The following is a 27813-nucleotide window of genomic DNA, read 5'->3' on the forward strand; positions in this document are numbered from 1 at the left end:
TCCCGTGCTTCACTTCATGCACAGATAGTGGAGAAGAGCCTGCAGTAGTGCTCTTCTGTTTACTTCCAAGCTCCTTGAGGGAAATTGGTGTCCAATCTCATTCAGGTGGGCTGAAGTTGGGTTTTATGTAACGCTATTTTTCTTTTCATTCTTTTTTTAACAAAGTGCACATTGACCTTTTGGTGCGCAGCTACCCTGGGAGAGGAAAGAATGCAAGCCTTTCCGGCGGAGACAATAGAGACCTACCACTGGAAAGAGCTGAATCCGCCGGTGAAAAGCTCTGCACGTCTCTGCGAGTGTGAAAGCAGTTCATGCGAAGCATAGCTCGAAGCCAATGCATTCGCATTCAACCTTCGCATTTCTCCGTAACATGTACCACAGCGATTATGCGCCCCGAAAGACACAAATGCATCACCGCCATCAATCATTTTTATAAAAAGAGCATTTATTTCAAAGTTTTTTGCTTCTTAGATTGAAGCACATAATAAAGCAACAGTACAATGTTCATAAAATATAAGTGTGATGCTGTAATATTTTCCTTACATGTTGAAATACTGATATTCGTATGTATACTAAAATAAGAACTTTTAAAATTGTACAAATAGTTACCATAAAATCGACATAGAAATTAGCCATTTCTCACTGCGACAGGACAGACTGCTATTTCTCTCCAAGGAGAATAACATAAGCCATTAAAGAGAATGAGAAATGAAGAGAACTGAAGGAAAAAATAATAATAATCATAATGATATCATCATAATGAAAAAAAAAAAAAAAGAGAGCGAGAGGGAGATTTACATAAACTGATCGGTGTAAGATTGATCCTCAAGAGACATATTTTGCACATTGTACTGTACATACGTTATAAGGACTTTAGCTTGCTTTAGGATATAGCTTTCAAGTTACAAAAAAAATGCACTGCGTTGCAAGAGTGTCCATTAGTTAAGGCGTTTTTTGAGCTCACAGGTCTGTCTTTGTGATTGTTCAAGATGGAATTGGGCAGAAGGTTTGTGATTTTTTTTTCTCGTTTTTTTTTTCTAGATGACAGAAACACTAGAAGAGTCTATTTTTGCTCGATCCATCGGCTTCCAGATATATATTTATATATATATATAAAAAACAAACAGAAAACGTAAAAAAAAATAAAACAAAATCAAGAGGACCTGTTTGGACGATATCTCCAAAGACAATATGGAGGCGCTACAGAAGTTACACAAGTCTCAATTTGCTGACGATCGCTCCAGATTACTTAATAAGGCAACTGTTTTTGTTTTTTTATTATTATTTCTTCATGAGCTCGTTCACAGTATCAACAACTCCATGTCTCTCTGTGATACACATCCACAACCTCAAATCTGCAGGAACCTACAAACATCAAAAGTGAAACGTAATGTTCTTCAGTTCTTAAACAACAACATGGTCACGTATTTCTTCATTTCATACACACCACAGAGACACGTCCACCAGAGAGGTGCCTATTTGTCCCTTTCATCTTTCTTTTTATTTATTTCTTTATTTATTTTTTGTAAAATTTTTATTTCTACCCCTCTGGCTCCCCTGTAGCACATTGTGATCGCACCTATTGACTCTCCCAGCCATCTAGTATACCACGCGTATACTTACAAACAACCTAAAGTTTACTATAAAGTGATAAATTCATGGAATACTTATAGTAAACTTCACAAAACACACAGTTAGTGGGAGGGAGATGAAAAAAAAAGGACTTATTTGAGCGAACGTTAAGAGTTGTCATCGACGGAGTCTTTGGTGCCGTAAAGATCGGCTAGTTTCTTGAAGCGTGGCCCCCAACTTTGGAGGTAATCATAGTCCAGGTCTGAATCTGTGGTCACTGACTCCAAGGAACTGAGAGATCCGGCGATGGAGCCTCTACCTTCGTAACCGTAGATCTGAATGGAGTCATAAGGGGGCGCTGTGGGGTCATTGTCCGCATCGGAAATGCGTGTTTTGATGAAATCATCTACATCCACACTATTGCCGATGGGCCTCAGGCCGGGCCGCATTCCGTACTGCAGCTCGGGCTTCATGTCCTTACGAGGCAGAAAGCCATTGGCACCGTCTGGATTCTGTAAGGTGGCGATGTCAAACGCCTCAGTGTCCTCCTCTCCGCCTCCTTCGTCATCATACGTGATGATGTTCTCCCGAATGTCTTCCTCCTCAAATACAATCAAAGGCTCCTTCTTCTGCCGCCGCAGGGCCACGAACAGCACCACGATCGCTGTAGACATGCAAACAAATGTAAAGCCAAGGGTAATAGCATCTCTGAGTCTCACTAAAATTGCTATCATGATTCTGTATAACAGTAAAGACGTCAGAAAGTGTTTTCTTAAATGTTCTTGCTGGAAACATTTGACTAGGAAGATAAAACGTTCATGTTAGATGCAATGCTTTAATGTTACTGCTTGAGACAGCTAATACATTTTGCGATATGATGAAGGGTAACATTACAGCTCTTCAATATAACTTGACTTGCTATAAAGTTAAATCTTGCACATATAACATTTTGTAAAATGTGGATTTGAGTGCTACTCAAAAGTCACTGTCTCTATCATGATATCAAGCTGATGGTAGATAGATAGATAGATAGATGCTTTTACAATATTATATTTGTGCATACAAATTTGTTTAGTCAGTACTGAAGCCAAATCTGGAGCGAACCTGACAAAATACAATACAATAGTGGTTCAAAATAAAGTAGACCAAAATTATATGTTAGGGAAAAATATTAAATAGCATTTTTAAAAATACCAAAAATCAAGAGAAACAAAAAATATTTAATTTTTTTTGGAGTTTGTAGATTTTTTTGCAATATTTTACATGAATTTATTTTTATTATCTTTCCATTTCTAAAGATGTTCTGTGACTAAAATATTATTTTAATAAATATATCTGTTTAATAAATCTGTTTTGATCAAATGCACCGTAATATTTTACCTATAATTACTGAAAAATGGATGCAAATATTCATTTTCAAAATGGGGTGTACTCAGTTATGCTGAGCACTGTAAATAGATTGATAGATCAGGATTATTCCATCAAATATTAATGTTTGTGTAGTCTAAATGTGTAAAAAAAAAAAAAAAAAGTCATTGGTAGTTTACTGAATAAAAGAAAAAGTATGTTTAACTTAAACACCAAACTTCAACATTTTAAAATCCATAGAAAATCACATTATTTTAATTGGTCTTTCCCCCATAGCTATATGTTCACCTTAATTTCATATATACAGTGCTCATAATATAACAGTACAACCCTCACAAATCTCTAATTTAAATTAAAGTACACCTATGAGTGGAATCAACTTTTGTAAGCTGTTTGAACAGAACTGTGTGCAAGTATAGTGTGTCCAGAGTCATATTGGAGTGATAGAAACACAACACGTCTCTTTTTTTTTTCAAGTTTCCTGAGGTTAAAATAGGACCCAGTTATTTTGAGGCCCACCACAATGTGAAGTAGGAGTGCGGTTTTCCCCGCCCACTTATATGATTGACAGGTGTCAAGTCTCCATAATAACTTATATACACATGTCCAAAGCACATTATTTGATATCAGTTTGTGTTCAAACTATCTGTAAATTAACTTTACAGTAAACAGCAACAAAAAAAAAATTGTTATTCCATGTACTGTAACTAAGGAAGCATCTAAGCCCCTCAGCAGACCCGAGATGTGTCTAAAATGGATTTGTGATTTAAGATAGTCACAACAGTTTGTTTGCAAAGAAACTGGGAATAAAACAAATTAAACTCTCTGTGATCAGCTGCACCTCAATAATTAATTTTATAAGTTTAAAATGTTTTTTTTTTTTTTTTTTAAAACAGAGCATGTTTGAAATAAAGACAGTAAAATTGGTGTGTAATTCTTAACCGCTATAATCAATACGGCTGCATGGTGTCAGTAAACTCGCATGTGTGTGTGTTTGTGAGAGTGTGTGTGTGTGCTGGAAACAGCATTTGTGTGTGACTCATCATTTCAGAAAGGCCAGAATAGGCTCTACATTTACATCAAATAAACTTACTTGGTATTTTTGACTAATGACCTCATTTCACATCATCACTGACTGCTGTTTATCTGATATTATGCAGGAAAAGCAGACATGCACGCCGGAGCGGTGGGCGAGGAAAAATATATAATAAAATTAAATTAATAAAAATAACAAAATTATCTAATAAATAATCTGATGGGCATTTTGAGCTGAAACTTTACAGGCACATTCTGGAGACACCAAAGTCTTATCTTACATCTTGTGAAAGAAGTAAAATAGGTGCCCTTTAATATTTTGTATCAGAAGCTTTATGATATTATACTTGTGCATATACATTATATATAGATTAGTCATTACTGAAGTCAAATCTGGAGCGAATCTAAAAAAATTGCTTATAATAATGGTTCAAAGTTAGTACACCCAAATTTCCAATATTTTACATGAATTTATATGTTTTATGTTTCTATTTTTAAAATTTTTTGGTGATCACAGTTTTGTTTTGATAAATATATCCGTTTAATAAATCTAATTTGTACAAATACACCAAATTTATTTCCTATTTTCACTAAGCAATAGGGTGTATTTATTTATGTTGAGCACTGTTCTGTACATGTATTTATACAATCCATTTAATAATTGTTTTACTCACCAAATCAATTTATTTGATTTAGTTTTCTTAAAACGCTTATTTCTTTTTTTTTAATTGTTATTATTTTCAGATAAATCAATTATTTATGAATTATATATAGTGTATCGGTCCTATTTTAATTCACTGATTTAAATTACAGTATTATTAGACAAAAAGTAACTTGATTTTACTAAAGTTCAATTCTGCAATGAATAAACATTAAGGATTTAGGTGTAATTTTGCAGTTTTTCAACATGTGACTGCATAAATATACATTATAATAATTCATTTAACACTTTGGAATTACCCTGAATCATTTGTCCTACACAATTTTAAATATTACTTTAGTTAACAGTCCTGTTTACAACGTACTTTGGCTCACAATACTTTCGGGAAATTAAGCCACAAGTCATTTTTAGAAACAAGCAAGACAAATAAATGTTTTAGTAGTGAACTAACATCACCTCTCTGTAAAAGTATCTGCTTAATAAATACTTTAAGCTTCTGAAGTTGTACAAGTGTAAAATAACTTCCCTCTGGTCTGGAGTGAAATGCAAATATTGACATGCTTTGGCTCCCTATAGGATGTTTAAACCAACCGAGCTAGACCCCTATTATTTACACATGGCTGCTTGTATATTCTTATACAAATATAATTAGGCTCACCCAGTAGAATAACAATGCAAGCCAAGATGGCAATCAGAGCTCCGGTGCTAAGCCCAGCCGTCAAGATGAAAGGCTCCACGTTGCAGGAGAGGATGGTGTCTTTACTGTCGCAGCTACACACGCGGATTATGAGGGTATTGGTGCTGCTCATCGGGGGTACGCCGTTGTCATTGATCTCAATGGGAAGGTGGTAGATATCCTGGGTCATTCTGCTGAAGCCCTTCCGGATCACAAAGATGCTAGCAGTGCTGTCTGTGAAAGCAACAGAAGAACATTCAGTACGTTTATAATATTCCAATATCCATACAGTTCTCTGATTAAAAATCTACCATGTATGCAGAGATTTCTGATGACCCTAATGTTGCTAAAGTCAATCTCAAAGTAAATTGAGTAAATCTGAATTAAGACATGTGGCGTATTCCTACAGATATGGCCTATGAGAACACGCATTTCTTCACGTGCACTGCTGCAATTTGTCACGCGCAGTCACACACTGTAGCAGTAAAGGTCGACTTTTCACAAATAAAAAAAAAATTATGCTTTACTCAATATCCACCAGGTGACCCACGGAACAACCACCTGTCCATTATCGGGCCTGTGCAAGCATCCTCCATGAAGTTTCAATAGCGCATAATAATATTTACACCACATTATAGACACAGCAGCCAGTATTTTTTTTACTAAACTGTTTTTTTTTTTTTTTGCATGAAAAGTGCATGTTTAGATGCATGTATTTGTAAGTGAGAGACAGAGCTCTATTGATGCCGTAGGTGGCTGGGTATCATATAATATGAGATATGCCAAGTTAATGAATACATACACTCTTTTTAATGGCACATTCCATAGCCTTCCCCAGCCTAAAGCCTGGTTTATACTTCTGAGTCAAGTGATCGGTGTGACCCACATCGCATGCAACGCGCGTAGCTGTGCATTCATACTTCTGCGCGCTGACACTTTTGTTGCTCTGCAATAACACTTCCGAAACGCTAGTTGGCAGTGAGGTGGTAATGTTCCTCTGTGTTGAGTTTCTTCGCTGTTGTTTTTTTTTTTTTTGAACGCTTCTTTGACGTACAAGTGGCTCAAACTCGCTCATTTTGAGGCAGGAACCGTCGGACGTGCAACAACTTTAAACATGAGGTAAACACAAAACAAAACTTTCCATCCGGAGCTCCTTCACTGCACACTTGTAAACATTCGCTTCATCGGCCGTGTAGTTAAATTTTTTGAGAGGTGCCCGACAGCGACACCAACAGCCACGGCGAGGGCTATGCGTCCACACGTAGGCTGCGCCGTAGCATAAAGCAGGTCGCACACCAGAAGCGCCGCTCGGCGCCGCGACACGGCGCGTACATGACAGTTTAAAGTATCACACACCAGACGCGCACATTCGAATGATATTTAACATGAAACTAATCAGATGGCGCTCTGTGGCGCGGCTGAAAAATGAACTGCGTCCTGAGCCGTCGCCGGGCGCCGCTGACAGCCGCCGACTTGCGGCGCCGGTGTGTATATCCTGATAGAAACCTATGTTTAGAATTCTAAATTACATGGCGCTGGGCGGCGCTTCTGGTGTGGGACCTGCTTAAGCGTGCGCTTGACGCAGAAGTATAAAACAGCCTTTACACATGCTCTGTGACAGAGCCCTGATAACATGCAGACATAAGCATGGGCAAGACATACATACATAAATACTGTATTATGACTTCAATTACAAATTAATTTTAGAATCTATTCAATTTGAATTTTGTACCTGTATGTGTCCTTTAGTTCAGGCTTAAATGCCATGAATTAATTTGAAAGTTACTTATTTCGTTTTATAGATTTAATTTGATGAATCGAGGAACGAATTATTCAATTTCATAAATAATTATTAAAGTATAACTTTAATTAAAAAAAAGGATATGCATTAATAAGACATGGTCGTGGAAGAGGATTTGTAATTTTAATTATGTTCAGAGCTCCATAGTTCAAAATAGGCTAACAGTTAGTTAAACTATAGCATAAGACAACACACACAGCTGCCTAAATAAATAGGCTATAAAACACATAGTTGATCACTTAGGTCTATTAAAATATTATTTAAAAACTATACTAGAAGAAAAAAAACCCACTCAGCTCCACTCACATGCTCTGGCTGCCACAGTATATCAGTTCAGTATGTTCACTATGTAACAAAACTGCCCCCTGCTGGTCATGTCTTTCTTGTGTTAGACCATTTTGTGCTGTGCTGCGCAGTACTGCAGCACTGCGTGTGGTCACATTCATTCACTCATGCATTCTTAGTAGCCACATCTGTATGTTAGCAGCATTATCAAAGTGCAGCCTTTTGCCACATTTTGCGTCAGGATAAATTAAAGGCATTGGTCAACATTTTGAAATGAATAAAAGAGCTTGGCACTTTCAGCTTTCATAAAATTCCAACATCGTATATGAGAACAAAGAGATGTTGATATATGAAATTCTGGAGGGAACATGAGATGACATAGCACGGGGACATAATGGCATATGACTATATTTTATGGCAATCCATGTTCTAGATCAGAAATGCCCAAAGTAGGGCAAAGTTGGCCCATGGTAACTTTTGATTTGGCTCACCATCCCATCTGAAAAGAAAGGCAGAATGTTGGTGTAATTTTGTATGTTGAATTTAACGTAATCTTTTGTTTCTTAGTTTTGTTGCTGAGCTACAAAAAATGCAAGTGAAATTAAATGATTAAATTTTGTAAATGAATCAGACTTTTAAAATGTAAATACTGTCATGTGATTTACTGTAAATCTGACATCTACGAGCATATCAAGGTAAAGGCAGGTGCAGCTTGACTAGTGTTTTCAGCATTGAACTTCATTGTGTTATCAATAGAATTGTTTATGTTTTTACAATAATAAGTTCATAATTTTTTTTTTTTAAACTGATACTGCATTAGATAATAAACATTTTCTTGATTTTGTTTTTAAAAATGATTAAATAAATGAGAAAATTCCCCTTGGCAAAATTGGCAAATCTGCCCACAGTTCTCAATCAAGTCTTTTTTTTTGCCCTTTTTAGGAAAAAAATTTGGGCAACCCTGTTCTAGATTCATTTTAAGTCAAGCTCTAATGCATGTCCAGAATGAGCTATGGAACCGAGTCACATGCACACACAACATGTTGTTGAATACATCTATTAGGGTATAAGGACGTCTATGTTGATCCTGTAACAACAATCCAATGAGCCAATCAGATTCAAGGGATATGTTTACAGCTTATGTTAAGTTTAGGCTTACAGTTGGAGTTATGTGTTTCTACATTATTGTTATCCAACTATTAATCTCCTCTGATTTTAGGAATAAATTACAGTTAGGTGTAGGGGAGGGATTAGATATGGATTATATTTTAAAAACAGGGATGACGTTCTAGGATCAACACAGATGTTAATCCAGGATCAGATCCTTGGCAAAACTACTACCACCCATACATATACCTGTATACACATACGCACATAAGAAAATAACCTTAGCATTATGAACTACATTGTACCATGCAAAATAGGAAGATGAAAGAAATATCCTAAAATCAACTGATGTAAATGTCAGTATAACCTTGTCTTGTACAGAATAATGTGAATGATTAGATTACTGATGTTCATGTAAACAAACCTACGGACAGACTGTACCGTTCAGCTGATAAGCAGGTAACAAGGATCCAGTAAAATCGCGACAGAGTTGCAAATATGCTGAACAGAATTACAAAACTTTCTCCTCCCTTGAGTTTAGGTGTCAGGAGAACTACCCACAGCTACCGGTGAGAGTCAATGAGGTGTGAATCCTCCAATATTAAATTCATGTTTAATATTGTGAACATTTATCAGCTTTTGGAAGTGTAATCAAAGTTAGAGCGGAGGGAGCAGTATTGGTTTTATTTGCAACTGGGAGGGATGGATCAGTGCCAGCGCATTTCCCTGACTCAGTGCAAGGTCACGCTGGAGGCGTAGATGGAGTGAGTTCATTTAGGGGGCCTGGGGTTTAGTCATTTTCACTCCCTCTGGCACCACTTTCTTCAACCTTCAGTGGCTCTGTCAGGGAAGGCCGCTAATGATATGGCTACAAAGCTCATATAGCATGACGCCGCGGACAGGCTCGATCAATCTAATGTTATCCATTATAATTCTATATCATATGCTGTCAGTGTGATTACCGCGAGCCGTGTGAAGTATCAATTTGCTGCATTTGAACCTGCGAGAGCTCCTCTGGGTCTTTGTTTACGATGTTTTGATTTTGGGCCACATTTATTGGAAATGCTCTACACCGAGAACTCGCATGAAAGGATCCCTCGTGCCAGGTATGGAGAATAATTGTGTGAGAGGAATTGGCAACAAATACACAATATGTGACTGAAATGTGAGTCTTTTGACCCATTATTACAGCCTTATAACATTTTTGATATATGCAGCCTTGGTTAGCATAAGAGACTGTTTAAGGAACATTAATAACACAAAAGAGATGGCAAAAGTACACACAACCTTTACTCAAGTAAAAGTACAGATACTCATGTTTAAAACCACTCTGGTAAAAGTTGAAGTACTGATTTCACTTTTGTCCTCAAGCAAAAGTAAAAAAAAAAAGTACAGCTTCAAAAATTTACATAAGTAAAAAGTACCCATTACTACTACATGTTTTAGTTTTACCAGGTAAGTAAATATCCGGTTTTCCTCCATGTATCAACATCCTGATGCAAAATCACCGCATTTTGCGACTGTAAGATCAGGAATAAGATGTGCCATTCATGTTCATACACTCTAAAAATAATCATGTAGGGCTGTATATCTTTATAAATAATGTCTTACATTTTACACTGAATTCTGTCCAAAATATATAGATTTTTTTATTTTATTATTGAATATATTTTATTGAATATATTGAAAATATATTTTCTTTTGATAAAATAAATACTTATCATATTTGACTGCAAACTATTATCTTTATTTATTTATTTATTTATTTATTTATTTATTTATTTATTTATTTATTTATTATTATTATTTTTTGTTTTTGCTTTAGCAGCTCTCATACATAACCTGTTATTTTAGTGCTTTTTTCCAGGGTATTCTGGATAGGCATGGGGCAATAACTGGTTCAAGTTTGACCGTGGTTGTGAAAAGTCAAGGCATAAAACCACAAAAATGTTTTGTTATAACATTTCTAAAGTATATGTACAATTTTTTAAAGTTTTTTTTAATTTTATTTTATTTTTATGTCTTGTAAGGAAATCTGTGTTTTTGAAGCTAATGAATGGAGCAGAAGTCAATAGTTTATTTTAAATTTGTAGCCTGTTTACTGTTCCAAAACACTATAAATGTTTCCTAAAATGTAATATATTGTGTTTATTGGGGGAAAAAGTTGTTGTTTTTTACTAAGACATCTAAAAACAAACTATTTTTACAGCAGTAAACACAATACCATGAAACAGTGATATTTTTATTCACGGTTATCATACCATCAGAAACTTGTACTGGCCCATGCCTAACTGTGGATATTTTATTTAATGTACTACCATTAATTCTGTCAAATACATTTATTTTATGGTAATAGAATGCTTATTCTACATACACAGACATGAATACAGCCTACAAAACATTATATTTTATTTACGTGATAAATTCAGGATCTTTTGCAATATGTTTTTATTCATAAATTAGCCAGTATAGCTACTTTTGTTTTTGTAAAACATTTGTTAAAAATAATTGAAGATTAATATACCTATATTGTGTGTAAAATATAGTAAAAAAAATAACAATCGATAAAAACTGTTAAACAGCATAAATTCTGTTTTAGGAAATATGTACTCATCGAAAAAAGGGAATAAATCTCAATGCACAAAATTATTATGAAGTATTTGATTGTTTTAGTACTAAACGTACAAACACTTTTTTTTTTTTTTTTTTTTTTTTTTGCAGTATAAGGTTGAAAGACCAGAGAAAACCCTTGCAGGACTAAAGACTGTTTACCTTAAGCATTTCTATGGCATATTTTTGAACTGGAATGTTTCTTGTTTACCAGCGATCTGATCAAACAAAATGTCTTATTACTGTATAAATAGGACAACACCAGTCATGTTTAATTCGCCATGTCCCTCTGTCTTTTCTGAGTAGTCATCCTTGCCTTTGTCATAGTAATCTTCATAAACTAGCCTACACAATGTGTGTGATAGCCTTGTTTGAGAAGCCGCGCACTGCAGCATGCAATGACGAAAATAGACTGACTGCATCTAAAAGTGCTCAAATTACACAATGACAAGAATTAATAAATCGCGACACTAAACACATGAAAACTAAACTAACAAGCCTGATTTAAAAAATGTAGGGAGTAAAAAGTACAGAAATTTGTAAAAGTAAAAAGTTGTAAAAAATAGTGGTACAGTATTTGTACTTCGTTCCCATCTCTGAGTCCCACATATAAATGCAACTGGCATTCTCAAAATCTTGCAACCTCTACAAGGCACACCTTCATAACCAGATCTGATGCATTTCCACTTTTTTTATTACAGCAAAGATGATATTCCGTACTCGTAATATGTAGAGTTCATGAACACATATATAATCGGCAGGCCTTCATTATGTCCGTCTGATAAGAGGAGCAGTGTCACAGCCTCTGTGCAGAGAGAGGAGCATAATGGAGCTTCAGATAAATGGGTGGGCAAAGCTGCTGAAAACTGTATCCATTTGAAAGCTCCGGATCCTGATAAAGCCAGTCAATCTGAGTAGCCTAATCTGTCTCTGTAATATTGTTGGCTTTTGAAATGGCCTTCTAAAAAGTGTTCATCTCCTCTCTCATTAAAACAGACCAAATGGGAGAGACAGTCATTTTCTCCCTGTCTTTCACTCCATCAACTTCTCTGTTCACACTGATTCGCTCTATTAACCAAGAAAAAAGTGTAAACAGATCTGTGATTGTAAACATTTACACTCTAAATACAATTAAGCCGTGTTCCACTCAGTCAGACAACAATTACATGGAGTTACTGGAATCAGCCATGGATGCCTTTATTGGATATTTCCAATCTATTGGCGGTCAAAAAGAAATACAGTACAATCAGAAATTAGCCAGTGGAACCGAGTAGTTTAGTCATGACATCAATTTGTAGGTCAACCTAAAAGGCTGTTTCGCTATTGGGTCTCTTGGGGTGTTTAGAATAGAAAAGGTTTCGATTTTTGAGTAAAATGAGGTTTGTGGTTTAACATGCATTACATGAAACTAGAGTTGAATTCAAAATGTACTTCAGTGTTTACGTCTATGTCAGGATCCATGTACAGTGCAAGCGACATGAATTGCATCATCAAAATCTAGAGCATAAGTGCTCTGAATTTGTGCACAACTTTTTTCTCCACAAGATGTTAACGCTGAACTGGACCACGTTTCTGAAACTATCATTAGCTGACCAAGGTCGCAAGATACATCATCACATTAATAGTTCAGCGATTTGGCATTTCCCGAATCCGGCGTTCCAAAGCATTCCTGCTTGTGTTCTATTCCTAGTATCCCCTTAAGCCCTATTCCTTGTGAACGTTCCAACATCTACGTTGAACGATTATTAATAAAAAAGCTGAAAGTTATTTCTCTCATGTATAATTTGCTTGCGAAGTTCAGTTTTACCACACTTCAAATCAACAATATTGTACTCCCCTTCATAGTGCACTCCGAAATATTTTGTGCCATTTTGAATCTGTAACATCTCCAAAGTTTGTGAAAACAAAATACATACATATTATATATATATATAATATATATATATATATATATATATATATATATATATATATATATATATATATATATATATATATATATATATATATATATTTCTGAACCTGAATGTAATTATGGCAACAAATAAATAAAGTCGTTTTTACATCATTGTTTGACCATATATCTGAATTATATGCTTAATGGGGGGTGTCACGGTGGTACAGTAGGTTGCATGATCGCCTCACAGCAAAAAGGTCATTGGTTTAAAAAAAAAAAAAAAAACTAAAATTTGTCACTTCTGTGACAGAGCAACTATGGTTTTGGGAAACACTTGTCATTACATTGTTCATTTCCCGAATGATGCATCATACTGTGGTAGTCTAGCCGCAAGTTATGTCATTGTTTGGGAAATGCATCCTAGGATTTTTGTTTCACTGTCAGCAAAGTAAGAGGGATGAAATAAAATAATGACATGTTCAAGTCATGTCCAACAGACTTGTTTTATTTATGTTTCCAAAACTCTGGGATAATTTCAATATCTCAGATGTGCTAGCAATAAACTTTTTTATCATCATAGAGATAAGAATGATTTTTTCTGTGACCGCAATTTTTTAATAGGTTTATCAGCTGCATTGCCTGGCTTGTTGTTAAATTAGTGCATATTTATATTTCTGAACAATTGTTTTAAGCATATTTTATGCTTTATAAGCAGTACAATTAGCAGATATTTGACTAAAATTCCAAAATTGCCTAATTTCTAGCATATTGCGTGTTTAAAAGGTTTAACCTCAAGGGTGTGCTTTAACTATTTTACTTATGGACTTTTTTATTTATTTATTTTTTTCTAAAAACAAAGTACTACAATACAATTAGCTCCTAATCACCACTTCAAAAGTAGTAAGAAATTTCAGATTACACATGAAGGAAGCATTACAAACATGTGAGGCATGTGCTAAAGTGTACATGTGTGAGGAGATTAAAAGTAGTCCAAATTTCTCTCTGTGTGTAACAAAAACAAACACATTCATATCTATCATAACATTTACAGACACTGGACAAAGATGAATCTTTCTTGCATATCTAGTGAACCTTAATAAATGTCTCCCACTCAAACTTTGTCTTAACTCAGAGAGAGAGAGAAAAAAAAGTAGTTCTAAGCCGTTATTTAGCAATGAAAAACAGCAGCCTCCACCACTTGGGGTACTGTATGACTGGATGCAATTTATGTAAACCAAATGGGAACATCTGGAGTGATTTTAATGAAACTATTAGAAACTTCTGAACCCATTGCTTGAAAATGATACTTCTCTTCCAGGTTTTCCGACTACAAACTGAACAGCTCTATAGGTGGGCAACGGTTAAGTTTGTTAGCATATGGACTACAGTTCATTATCATATCATAGCAGTCATACTGAGAGTTCTGAAACAACACCAAAGCTCGTTGTAAGCAAAGTAAACACACTTGGTTTCTTTGAAGCATACATATTTTAGCTTGTAATTCTACCAAGAGCCATCACATAATGAGTTCATATAAAAGCCGTAAATTCCCCTTAAACTGATCACCACCCAGTCACGATGGCACTTCTCAGTATGCTCGATCTTAAAGCTTCTTATTTCCCAACTATAGAGTTTCACATATCACAGTAGGTGGGTTCTCAGACCTTCAAACTATTAGACTAAGGAGTGGTGCTGAAGGGTTGTTTTTTGGGTATGCCAAGCAGGATGCCTGAGAAACAGATAGAAACAAGACTGCCTACCAGCTGGGCTTCACCCACGTTTCCAAATCACAGATGGAGAAGCTCGAACGAGAGCGACACCCTTCATAATTAATAAGAGAGGAAGTTGACTTGAGTTTGCCCACCTCATCATGACCTAATTACCAACGCGAGTTTGGCTGGGCGACACTCACTCCTACACACGGGTAAACTCATTTGGTTTGGAAAGAGACTCAAATATTTTGTGTTTTCAATTGGCGTATTTCCTGAGGCAGTTTACTTGGCTTGAAAGAAGCCATCCTTCTGTGGAAATGATCCTATTATGAGGTGCTTTGTGTGTCACGCACCTCTGTTGTCCTTGAGGGAGAAACTGTGGTTGTTGGCGACCTCGGGGGCCAGGCTGAAGTGGAAGTGCTGGCGGTGGGCCATTTCGTCCTTATCCGTGGCGCTAACCGTCTCAATGAGCTGTGGAGCAGAGAGTTCAAATCAGGCCATGTTAAATTGGTTAAAATCACCAGGGCATGCCTTTAAATAAATGTATGCCTCTTTTATCTCTCTTTCATTCTCTCCCTCTGTCTTTTTCTCTTTGTCACTCACTCAAACTTCCAACTGACTGACAAAGGGAAAGTGAACACTGCATTGATTAAATTTAGACATCAATATAATCTTTCATAATGTTCATTTCAAAACTTTTGATTAAAGTTGTGACCTCTTTATAAGTTAGCTAACTCATTAATAGTTTCCTGAACCTATTTAAAAGCTTTTATTTCAAAGGCAAGTCACATTAGTGACATTACCTTACTAAACTTAAGCATAATATATATATATATATATATATATATATATATATATATATATATATATATATATATATATATACACTCATCAGCCACTTTATTTGGTACACCACACTAGTTCCACCTTTTGCCTTAATCCTTCGTGGCATGGATTCAACAAGGTAGCATGTTGCTGCAGATTTGTCGGCTGCACATCCAAGATGCGAATCTCCCGTTCCTCCACATCCCAATGGTGCTCTATTGGATTGAGATCTGGTGACTGTGGAGGCCATTTGAGTACAGTGAACTCATTGTCATGTTCAAGAAACCAGCCTGAGATGATTCACAGTTTATGGCATGGTGCGTTGTCCTGCTGAAAGCAGCCATCAGAAGATGGGTACACTGTGGTCATAAAGGGATTGACATGGTCAGCAACAATACTCGGGTATACTGTACTGTAACGGGTATTAGTACTAATGGGCCCAAAGTGTGCCAAAAAAATATCCTCCACACCATTACACCACCATCAGTCTGAACCATTGATACAAGGCAGAATGGATCCATGCTTTCATGTTGTTGACGCCAAATTCTGACCCTACCATCCGAATGCTGCAGCAGAAATCTAGACCCATTAGAAGTATTGTCCAATTTTGGTGAGCTTGTGTGAATTGAGCTTGTGCCTCAGTTTCTTGTTCTTAGCTGACAGGAGTAGCACCCGGTGTGGTCTTCTTCTGCTGTAGCCTATCTTCTTCAAAGTTGGATGTGATGTGCATTCAGAGATGCTTTTCTGCATACCTTGGTTGTAACAAGTGGTTATTACTGTTGCCTTTCTATCAGCTTGATCCAGTCACTAGATATTTTCTCTTTTTCGGGCCATTCTCTGTAAACCCTAGAGATGATGGTGCATTAAAATCCCAGTAGATCAGCAGTTTCTGAAATATTCAGACCAGCCCATCTGGCACCAACAACCATGCCACGTTCAAAGTCACTTAAATCCCTCTGATGCTCAGTTTTGCAGAACTGCAACAGATCGTCTTGACTATGTCTACATGCCTAAATGCATTGAGTTGCTGCCATGTGACTGACTGATAATAAATTTGCGTTATTGAGCATTTGGACATGTATACATATTAAAGTGGCCAGTGAGTGTATATTATCTGCTAATAAGGTTATTATTAAATACTGTTTTAATACAGTAAAAACTAATGAAATGGTAATTATGTGATGTATTTTAAGCAATAAAAAAAGGGTTTCTACTGTTTTGCAATTTAACGTTCAGTAATTTTGCAATCAACATTTTCAGCTGTCACTAAGTCACTCTTTAGTTGAACATGTGCCTTCAATCAGTTTAATATACTGGTTTGTGTAATATTTTTTTCTTTGGTATTCTTTGATGAATGCAAAAATTCAAATAGCAATTTATCTGTAACAGAAATAGCTTGTAACATTCAATTATGAATGGTTTTTGTTTCTGTTTCTTTCGTTGAATAAATGCATGCATACTGTACATGAATGACTGCATATACTGTACAGTATATGTTAGCACACACTTTTATATGCATTTCCTATCAATGCAATTTGTAATTAAAGTAATGCTCATTGTTCATTTACATAATACATTAATGACAATCTATGCATATAATTGAAAATTATACAAAATTAATTAGCAGCAACACTAATGTATTACATGAATAAATGAAAAATATATTAGACCTATATTTACAGTATAAGTGAGCAAACTTAAATGATTAAAAAAAAAAAAAAAACATTATTCATTGTTAGTTCATGACTCCTAAGGCATTACCTAATTTTAATACATTTACTGAGTGTTACTGATTTAATTAGATCTAAAAGATTTAATTGGCTCTTGAACATACATTTAGCTGACTTACCTTTCCAGGGTTGACATTCTCACAGACCAGCACTTCATTTTGAGTGGCAAATTCTGGAGCGTTATCATTCACATCTTTGACTTTGATATTGACTCGTACTTTTGCATCTTGATGATGGCCACCTAGAAAGAAATAAAAAGGAGAGAAAAAGTAGAGATATTTCTGTAGTCAGTGTTGTATACATTTCAAGGGAATAGATGTAAGTGACAAGTAAGTGACTGCAAATGCGCTTCGCACACAATGAAATGTTCAGGTTTACCGAGTGCCTTGATATTATGCTTCCAGACACAAGCATCTTCCCCATAACAAAAGAATATCTTCAATGCATTTTCTGTCTTTAGACGTGAATTTGTGATGGTTGAAATTATCAAAGACAGTGGCATGAAAAGGAAAATGTACGAGACAGAAACCTTGAATTCAATCAGAAACAAACACTAACTGCACCTCAAGGAAATCACATGCTCTCAAAAATAAATATATAACATTTTAGGGCCAATTACACACTGTTCACTGAACTGAGGGTATGATTTGAAGTTTGAAGAGGTAATCTGCGGCTGTCTCTTCTGGAATCATGCAGTGGGTCTGGCGACACAACAACCACATAAGAGCAGGGTGGAGGGAGAGCTGGAGAGCTCGGTTAGGGAAAAAATGAGAAACACGCCAGGCTACTCTGTTATTTAAAAGCCCAGAAAAGAGATGAGTGACCTACCAATCTCTGTAGCGCTGACAGAAATGTTGTGCCAAGCCTGTGCTTCCCGATCTAAAGGCCTTGTGGTCTTAATTATGCCGTCCTCAGGATTAATGGTGAAAAACTCTTCCAAGTCTGTGTAGTGTGGGATCATATATCTGATGTAAAAGAGAAAAAAAATATAAATATTCAAGTATGAAAACTTTCTTTTGGGGATATTCTCTTTTGACTTTCTTTTGGACTGCTGTTTTATGGTCAGATAAAGCAAGATTTCTTCAAGAGTAATACACTTGGTAAACTTTTGTTGGACTATCTGCTTCTTCAACAGAAATCTAACTGACTTTAAGAAACTTCATAAGTACATGTCAACTTACTTTAACCCTAACCCCAACCCTAACCGTCTACTTATAATCTAATGACAATTAGCTGGCCTGTAAATGCAATGTAACTTAAATACATCAAACGGACCATCAAAATAAAGTGTGACCAAACATTTTACTGATTGCTATTTGACTCAAAGCATTTTAACACTGCTGGACTGACAAGACAAAACAAAACAGCCCATGCAAATGAGATCTGATGATTTTTGGAGGAAGCAGACTCTACCTGATAGGGTTGTTCATCATGTCGGTGTCTTTGGCATGCACACGGCCGACCAGAGTGCCTGCTGGGGCGTTTTCCTCCACCTCGAAGTTGTAGCTGGGAGCCATAAAGGTCGGGGGCTCGTCTGCATCTTCTACTGATATTTTCACAATGGTTGTGTCTTTGTACGGACCCCAGGCGATGAAACGTGGGTCCACGTGTGTGTTGGTGGCTTCTACTTTGAGTGTGTACGATCGCTTAGTCTCAAAGTCCACAGGCTGAAAATAAGAAGTCACATTTTGGTTATTAAATTTAATGAGTTGTTATAAATTAATAAATATAAATTAATTTATACACAAACACACACACAGATACATACATATAAATAAATAAATAAATAAAAAAATAAATAAATTAATAAAGTCAGTGAACATTTTGATTATTTAATTTAATAAGTTATTATAAATAAATAAATATAAATTAATTTATACAAATACACAAACACACACACACATACATCCATATAAATAATTAAATAAATAAATAAATAAATAAATTAATAAATAAATAAATTAATTAATAAATAAATAAAGTCAGTGAACATTTTGGTTATTTAATTTAATGAGTTATTATAAAAATAAATAATAATAAATATAAATAAATAAATAAGTAAATACATAAACAAACAAACAAACTAATAAATAAATAAATAAATAAATAAATAAATAAATAGATAGATAAATAAATAAATAAATAAATAAATAAATAAATAAATAAATAAATAAATAAATAAATAAATAAATAAATAAATAAATTTTAATTATCAGGCTTAATTATCAGGTAGATAAGACTGAGCAATGAAATGATCATTAAATGATTACCAATAAATCAATAGAAATTAAATCGAAACCCCCCAAAACCCTAGAATACACCAAACCAAAAAAAAAAAAAAAAATGAAACAGGGAAAAGTATAAAAGAAACAGACTAGAGGGCACTGTTGTTATACATTTAGAGAGAAGAAATAAATCCACAAAGAAACTCAAATGAAAATGCATACAAATATCAAAGTCTTTGCAGACGCATTTCAGTTACACACTGCACTTTCTCCCAATTCTCAAATGGCTCAGTTCTCATGCCATTTAGGTGCAAGCACATGAAACAAGATTTAAAAAAACAACTTGTGTCCAAATGTATCCTGCCTGTGTCCTCCTGCTCGCTAGTTTTCACACGTCCGCTTGTTTTCTGATTAGCCTGTCTCACCCGTCACACCTCTCGGTCACAAATTACCAAGTGAGAATTACACATAAAGGGTACATATCATCCCAAACACACAATCACACGTACACATGCCTGTTAGCTGTGTGTTGATTGGTTGAAAGTTGTTTTTCTTGCTTCTTCTATCCCCTTTTCTTTGGATCTCTTTAATGGAGCTGCCAACGCTGGAAACAAGTATGACCCAGTTCTTTTCTCCAACAGGTTGGAAACTATTCTCTGTTTATCCTGACAACAGCAGTCCCCGCTCTCTTTCTCCCTCTCTCTCCCTTTCCCCTAATACAATCCTTTATTTGGCACCTAATAACTCCCGACTGAACCTAATCAGAAGCAGATAATATTCACAATAATGCTACATCTCATCTTAATATTCAGGCTGCGTTGCCTGCCCGCAGTTGAAACAGAATACTTGATTAAAACCCTGGCAATTCCGTCAGTAATTTCGACTTTAATTTTCAACATGCTTTGAAGAGCAAAAGGTGATGATTTCCCAAGAGGTGTATCAGCGAGGCATTGTGTTATTGAGTGAAGCAGCATTGCATCAAGCTGATTGTTGTTGGCATTCCGTATTGTCTGTTCTCTCACCCTTCTGCCTGATTCATCCCCTCCTTACGCTTCTCAACAATCTGCAAAAGCACTGCTGTAGCAGTGTAAAAAAAAAAAAAAAGAGAGCAAGGCCAACAAATCCCCCTTTGCAACCACAATATAGCAGTGCAGATTACACAGCTCAAACAGCAACAATTCCTGATTGCATATCTTTTCCTTTCTTCAATACATTTTTTTCTCTTTCTTTATTTGTGGAAGATCATTTGAAATCTTGAGCCTTGGGGTGAAGAGTAGAAGATCACCAGCAGGTGGCAGTGTTACGGCTGCATACTGGGTCTCTTTGGCTCTCAGGCTAAAGCTGGTTGGTGGCAAGCAGGCTCCTCGGGGCAATGTAAGAATTTCTCTTGGCTGCAGGAAGTGATGGTACAGACGGGCGGCAGTCTAACCCGAGTGACTGTGTAATTGTCTGCATAATCCAGGGCCTCAGAGCAGGGAAGGAATAACCCGGGCAGCATGGCCCAGATGAGCTCCCCTCATACGGATAGAAAGAAGCAGCCATGAAAGTCAATGCTCATCTCACATATAATAGGCAAGGGATGGGCAATGTCATTGCAATTACAGGGGGAAAATGGTGAAAAATCACCCCGGCTTCCCAGTAGTCCTACACCTGCCCTCACGATCTCGCATATTCGAGCGGCTATGCAAATCGAAAGACAAATGGATAAGCAAATAAGCTAAATGCAAACGATTCCTTAAGAAGAGCACTCGAGAGACTTGACAGAGAGAGTCACAATAATTCTACCTGACAAGAACACCCTCCATTTTGCTCACAACATACACATACAACACACATACAATTCTGTTCACAATCACAGTTACATAACACATAACAAGACATCGCTTTCTCTTGTTCATTTTGCATTCACACACTTTACCTTCTTTAGTTTGATGACTGCCTCCTGGGTCTCTGAGTCCTTGGTGATTTCAAAGTAGTTCATGCCGTCTCCCTCTAAGATGCGATAATCCACCAGTCCGTTCTCCGCCAGATCGGGATCTCTAGCCTTCAGTCTGCCCACCTCCTCACCGGGAACCTTGTCCTCAGAGACCGCCATGGCGTAAACACCTGTGAAGGAGGAGAGTGAGTCCTGGGAGCTTTTTGGAAAGGGGGGGGGGTGCAAGAGGTAATATGGTTTGTAATATCTTTGAGTCACAGGCAAGAAAAATCATGATCACACTGCCCACCAGGGAATATGAAGCCAGTTCGCTGTGTGATACCGGTGCTACCTTCAGCTAGCCGCCTGGCACCTGTGTGCACTAAGCTGGTGAGAAAAGGAGTGCATGTGTGAAATTTATATTTGTGCGCTCGAGTGAGCCTATATGTGTATGTGGGCGGGTGTATGAAGACTAAAACAGACACCTGCCTGAGGCTGGAGCTCACAGAAGGACCATATGGCCCCACTCCCTGTCTGCTGAAAGCCAAAGGCTTCAGCTGCATTTACAAAAATAACTCCCACATGGGGAGGAAGTCCTTGCAAAGAAAGGCCAGAGTGTGCAAAGAGGTCTGTACTTTCAATCAGACCCTCGACAGAGCAAAAAAGAAACCGAGCATTTTCTCATCAACACGTTTTCTAGGAGTTAAGTTTGCAGCAAATCGTGTGTCAAAGACTGTTTTGGATAGGGCAAACAACTCTGGGAATCGATACAGAGTCTAAAAGAGACTGTCCAAGCAGCATTTTTGGAGCAAGCGGAACCACATTCAATATCTGAAGCTCGAATTCTCAACTGTGCTCCGAGCCAAACTGCTGTCTACATTAAAAAATCTTTCTCGCTCGTGAAATGTTCCATCATGCAGCCGACTCAAGACTATCGGTGAGGTAGATTTAAGGATCTGCTGGTCTAAGCTACTCATTGTGGGCAATAACCTTGCAATGTACAGTTTATTTTGGTCCATGAATAACAGTTCCTAGCAGCACCAAAAAACAGGGCTTGTGAAAGAGCTGGAGCACTGGGACCATGCTGCATTCTGCTTAAGTCAGGGAAAAGCTTGAAGGCCCTTTGCTACCGAGCCCGAGGCTCAGAGTGCACAAAAAAGAGAATGCTTGGAGGAGATTTATAGGGCCGATTTCTGGAACAAAAGACAGATAAAATCTATGTGCTTAGTGTGCAGTTTAATGTCACATCGGCAACGCATGAGCTCTAGCTCCCACAAGCCAGTTCCCGCTCTCTTTGGTATACGCAAACATGGTAAATATTTCATACAGTCTTTCACGCTTGAGTGGCTTGATGTCATCGCGCTTGTGCTAAACGTTTAAAAAAAACATTTGAATAATTAAGTTGTGATATTTTCATGTTAACATCTGTAGCTCATATTAGCAGATTTCGACTTGGTCCCCGAGGGCTTGTCAATGTTAATATGTGGTTTGAGGATTGAAGTGTGGAGAAGAAAGAGCTGTACACTGGCTAAAAGCAAACTCTTCTCCCTTGGTGCATGCATAGCAGAGGTCAGAGTAATGTTGTGTGTAGCCAGCCAAAGAGCAAGGCATGGCCACGGTGACTATAATAAAAGCTGACAAGGATAGAGGGGGACAGACATGATGGATGAAGGAGAGATGGAGACAGGGAAAGAAAGAAAAACGGAGAAAGAGGGAGCATTCACAGCTGGAAGAATACATTTTCTCACCCTGAGCGAACTTTGGAGGGTTGTCATTGACATCAGTCAGGGTTATTTTAACCTGAGTTGTTCCTGACAGCCCGCCCATGTGTCCACCCATGTCCTTGGCCTGGATGACGACATCGTATTCCTGCCTGGCCTCCCTGTCCATGTTGGGAAGAGCTGTCCGAATTATTCCTGTTTAAACGACACCAGAAATACATGCATAGAGTAAAATGGAATTATATAATCTTAACTCAGTAGATTGACTTGATGTTTCGACAATGTCACTAAGAAATATTCTGTTATTATTTTTTGAAAGTTATTGGTATTTTTACAGTAGCAGATTACAAAGTTTAAGTCAGTTAAGGTAGATTTCCCTATTCCAGTTAGGGTGGGCGTAAGTTAAGAGTAGGCCCACACAGAATCTGCGCGCACAGAATTCCGCAGATTTTTAGCCCATCATTAATTCTGTTTAGGTTTAAGTTTATTCAGTTTTTTTTAAATAATTACAGTATTATTATTATTGACTAATATAAAATGTTCATCTGATTTATGTACAATGCAGTTTGTAAAGTAATATTTTCTGTCTTGTAGTAGATATATTATATGAGACTTACTTTGTTTACCAAATAAAGTGAATCTAATTGGATTTGCATTTTAAACAATATATAAAAGTTAAAAATATATTATTTTTATTTCATATATTAATGTTTCAGTTATGATACTCCCGAAATAATTCCGCAGAAATCCACAGATTTTTACTAAAATTCTCCACAGAAATAGCAAAAAATGTCAGCAGATTCTGTCTGGTCCTAGTTAAGAGCAAATGTATACAGGGATTTACCTCTATTATGCACACACTGTGTACTCTGAGCTTTTATAAAGCATGACAACTGACCTTGGATTTACACTTAAGAAAAATGCTGCACAATACAATTTCAATGATTTCAATTGATGTGTTACACTTCTAGTTAACGTTTAGATCATACAATTTGTGAATACTTGCTTGTTATTGAAGTTCATGAATCATGCAACACAACTGTAACATTTCTCCCTAAAGTAAATATATCAGTGGTAAGCACTAAGCAGTGACATTTTATGTATCCTATATTTCCTAAATCTAAGACCACAAATAAGAAACACTATGGTAGGAGTTGATCTAAATGCATAGCTGTTTCCAAGAATAGACTTTTTTTCCTTTTTAAACCATTTGGCAGAATAATTTGTGAACATCTTTCCATCCACATGAAATCACCCACAGGATAACAAACCAAAGAGAACATGCAACTATCATGAGTCACCGAGAGCAACAGAGAGCTGGCACCAAAGTTGCTGTGGATCCACTCTGCTGAATTCCTCCGTAATTGGCACACATTTGCTAAAAAATTACAGTCTATTTGGCAAATAAACTATTTGCAAGAAGCTACATTCAAAAATTCACCAAATTGTATAATTCAAGTCTTATGTTATAGATCAAACAAAAAGCACATTTATAGTAATGTTTATTTTTATAAATTTCTTAAGCTCACTCTGTAAAACCTCTTGAATATCCAGAGCATTCACTGATTATATGTCTTTGGAATATCCATGAAATAACTGTGTTAATGCTTTGTTAGTACCACACAGATGTTTATTAGCAGCATCTGCTCCATCTTTTCTGATTGCTGTAAGGGGTTTCCACAGCCACTGGGACATTGTAGGATTATGTGGCCATGGGTTAATTTAGCTCTGAGAAAGCAAGGTGCTCTTCTGAAGCGTGAAAGGACTACCCTCTTCGTTCCCAATTCTCGTTCCGTAGTAATTGAATTGAAGCTAAACATGACTTGAAATTGCACATGATGCATTTTTGAATGCATGGCTAACTCCACTGAACTAACACTGAAGCAGTGAAAATATCATTACTGGCGACTGTACCTGTTTGCGGCTCCACAGAAAAATAAGGCTGGCCCTGCAGGATGCTGTAGACCAGTCTGGCGCTGTTACCATATGTGGGGTCATCTGCGTCTGTAGCTGTGACCTTTATCACTGAAGTACCTTAAAAAGGAAGAACACCACCCATCAGCCATGAGAAAGAACCAGCACATCTGGATGTGCCCAGATATCTTGGTCTGATATACAACTCCCATTGAGGCAGCACGGATAAAAGAGATTCTGCAACTTGGCTATTTCTCAGACTTTAAAGTTGAGCTTGAAAGATTTTTTATTTTTTTTTAAAGGCAACAAGAGTATTTCAAAGTCTAAAGCTAGACGATACAAGCTATTGCCTTGTTTGTACATGCAAAGCTTTGCCTTCAAGCCAGACTAATTTCCATGAAATTTGATTCTGTTTACACACTAAAATCAATTTACTCAGCATGTTTACCAACCTGTCTAAAAGTATAAGGAATTGACTCAGACAAAACTACCCTTTCGAGGTTCCCAGTAGAATTAGGCGAGCTGCAAATGTGGGGTATCGGGGTAACAGATCGTTACCCTGTGACAGGAGAGCATTACTGATGATGTATGGCCCAGTGAAAAGGCAGTAAACACAAACATATGCACACAAACAAATGCAGGCACGCATGCACACACACACACACACACACACACACACCCAGACAAGTCAGCAGTCGCAAAACAACAGTTGCAACAAGAGTACAGACTCACTTTCTGAGAGTCAGATTTCAGCTCTTTTGAATAATGCATGAGGAACAAGCTGTCAAGCGTGGGCTCATAGAGAAAGAGAAGAGGCTGACAAATATGCTTTTCCAGAGGTTCGCAACTCACCAACATTGGACATCTCAGCCACTCGCGCATAGTAAGGGCCGTGAAGGAACTCTGGAGGATTGTCGTTGATGTCCTGCACCTTGACAATGAACTCTGAGGGAGGCTCTAGGGGTTTGTTGGTGTCTCGAGCCACAGCCTGGGCGGTCAGCGTGTACTGTGCCTGCTCTTCTCTGTCCAGAGTCTTTGTGGCATGAATGTTGCCTGTTTTGTCATCGATGACAAATATAGTACCTGCTCCTTCCCCTGAAAGGATGTATTTAATGTTTCCATCTCCTGAATCCACATCCGAATGAAGCTGAAGGGAGAGAAAGAGAGTGTGAGTGAGAGGTTTCCAACAACAGCAAGCAGGTCAAACAGAAATGCTGACTCGACACAGAAAGCTTTTTGGCTGGTCTTGAGCGACCGATGATAGAATCTTCTCAAAAGTATCACATTAGCACACTAATATCTTACAGTAATAGGCACTTTGATGCTTGGCTGCTTTGACAGCCAATTCAGCAATGTAAGATCTCTCTCATAAGTGCAGGCCATAGCTGTGAGAACTGTGGGTGCTGCCTATATCTACGGCATTTAAGATGATATGCCTAAATTTTTATTTTTTAACTATTTTTTTTCTAATTTTCAACATTAATCTGGGGGAAGTGACGTGACTCTGCTAAAATGGGAATATTCAAATGGGAATACCCACCCATCAACACCCCCCTGATAAAATATGTTCCCACAGCAATTGTGCAGCCCTGCATTGCTTTTGAATTAACTTCAACATTTTATATTAATATAAGAACAAACTCCATGTTCACTATGTATGAATGTTTATATGTCACACAAATACTGTATAAGGCTGATGTGAATTAAGGGATGTTGATTATGCTGGTTAAAATGAAATTAAACTCATGACACGGAATATCCCCACTCAATAAGTCTAAACCTCCAGTTAGGTTCAGGTGGGAATTTAAAGGCCAACGTGCTTGCAGGTTCGCCATGTAAGTATCCGGCAGGCCCATAAATCGTCCATTTCCCCTATGCAAGAACCATAGGGGACCGCACCGTTATTAAAAAGGAAATCCAATTTATAACCTTTAATCAAGTGGGCCACTGATTGCTTTTGTGGAACAAATGGAGGATATCGCAAGGACTCTGTCTGTAATGAAAACCCCAATGACTTTCATTCACAGCATAACCTTAAGAGTAAAAAAATAGAGGGAGGGAAATGGAGAACAAGGAGCTGGGACAACAAGAAACGGATGGAGAAAAGCAGCTTGATTCTACTTACTCGACCTACTAAGACGGGATCTGGGCCTGTGTACTCCTCAATGACAAAGAACTGGTTCCAGACCCATCCTCTTTTGGAGCGGTGAAGCACCTGGCCCTCTTTGCCTCTCTCTCTGTGTCTGTGCAAAGAAAGATGTCGCCGGTGGCCACGCTCCCGTGGACCTGAGCCTCTGTGTGTTGCTGCCGCTGCAGCACTCCATAGTGCAGCCCCCAAACACAAGAAGAACACCTGCAATCTCAGTCCCTCCCACATCCTGCCAAACTGTCCACTTCCTCTGGACCTTCCTGTTCACACCCCTCCGGTGAGTATCAAGGTCCAGGAGGAATCCTTCAAAGGGCGTCCTCTGAATGGTTCGGTCTCTAAAGAGGTCAATGGGGACAAGATGAGACCTCACTGGATTTGATTTCCCACGTTTAGATTCATCACAAAGTCATTCTTTTCTTCTCTTTCTCCCTCTCTGATTCTGAAACAAACAAACAAAAAGACATGATTGATCAGGTGAGGGAGTATAGGTAGGGTCCAAAGATGTAAATCAGGGTTGGGGAACATTGATATCGAAGAGCCGGTGTGCCTGTTTGAGCTTCCACTCTAATCAAACACACCTGAATGAGTTAATCAAGATAAGGATTATGTC

General features: G+C 37.3%; 1 protein-coding gene across 4 annotated transcripts in view; it reads right to left on the minus strand.

Annotated features, from left to right (window-relative positions):
* Positions 1 to 424: 424 nt before the first annotated feature.
* Positions 425 to 27813, minus strand: part of cdh11 (cadherin 11, type 2, OB-cadherin (osteoblast)) — a 90827-nt gene continuing 63438 nt past the window's right edge. For 3 of the 4 annotated variants that reach the window (XM_087258790.1, XM_087258788.1, XM_087258789.1), the window contains 11 exons: positions 27180 to 27642; positions 25907 to 26201; positions 25055 to 25174; positions 23168 to 23335; positions 21423 to 21610; positions 18693 to 18946; positions 18108 to 18244; positions 17399 to 17520; positions 15078 to 15195; positions 5295 to 5546; positions 425 to 2236 (listed from right to left, as the gene is read on the minus strand). In XM_087258790.1, coding sequence (XP_087114916.1) covers positions 1740 to 2236; positions 5295 to 5546; positions 15078 to 15195; positions 17399 to 17520; positions 18108 to 18244; positions 18693 to 18946; positions 21423 to 21610; positions 23168 to 23335; positions 25055 to 25174; positions 25907 to 26201; positions 27180 to 27431 — 2403 coding nt within the window. In that variant the 5' untranslated portion in view covers positions 27432 to 27642 and the 3' untranslated portion in view covers positions 425 to 1739. 4 annotated transcript variants of the gene reach the window in all.

The sequence above is a fragment of the Danio rerio genome, chromosome 7, assembly GCF_052040795.2.
Source record: "Danio rerio strain M-AB ecotype USA chromosome 7, GRCz13ab, whole genome shotgun sequence".
Taxonomy (NCBI): domain Eukaryota; kingdom Metazoa; phylum Chordata; class Actinopteri; order Cypriniformes; family Danionidae; genus Danio; species Danio rerio.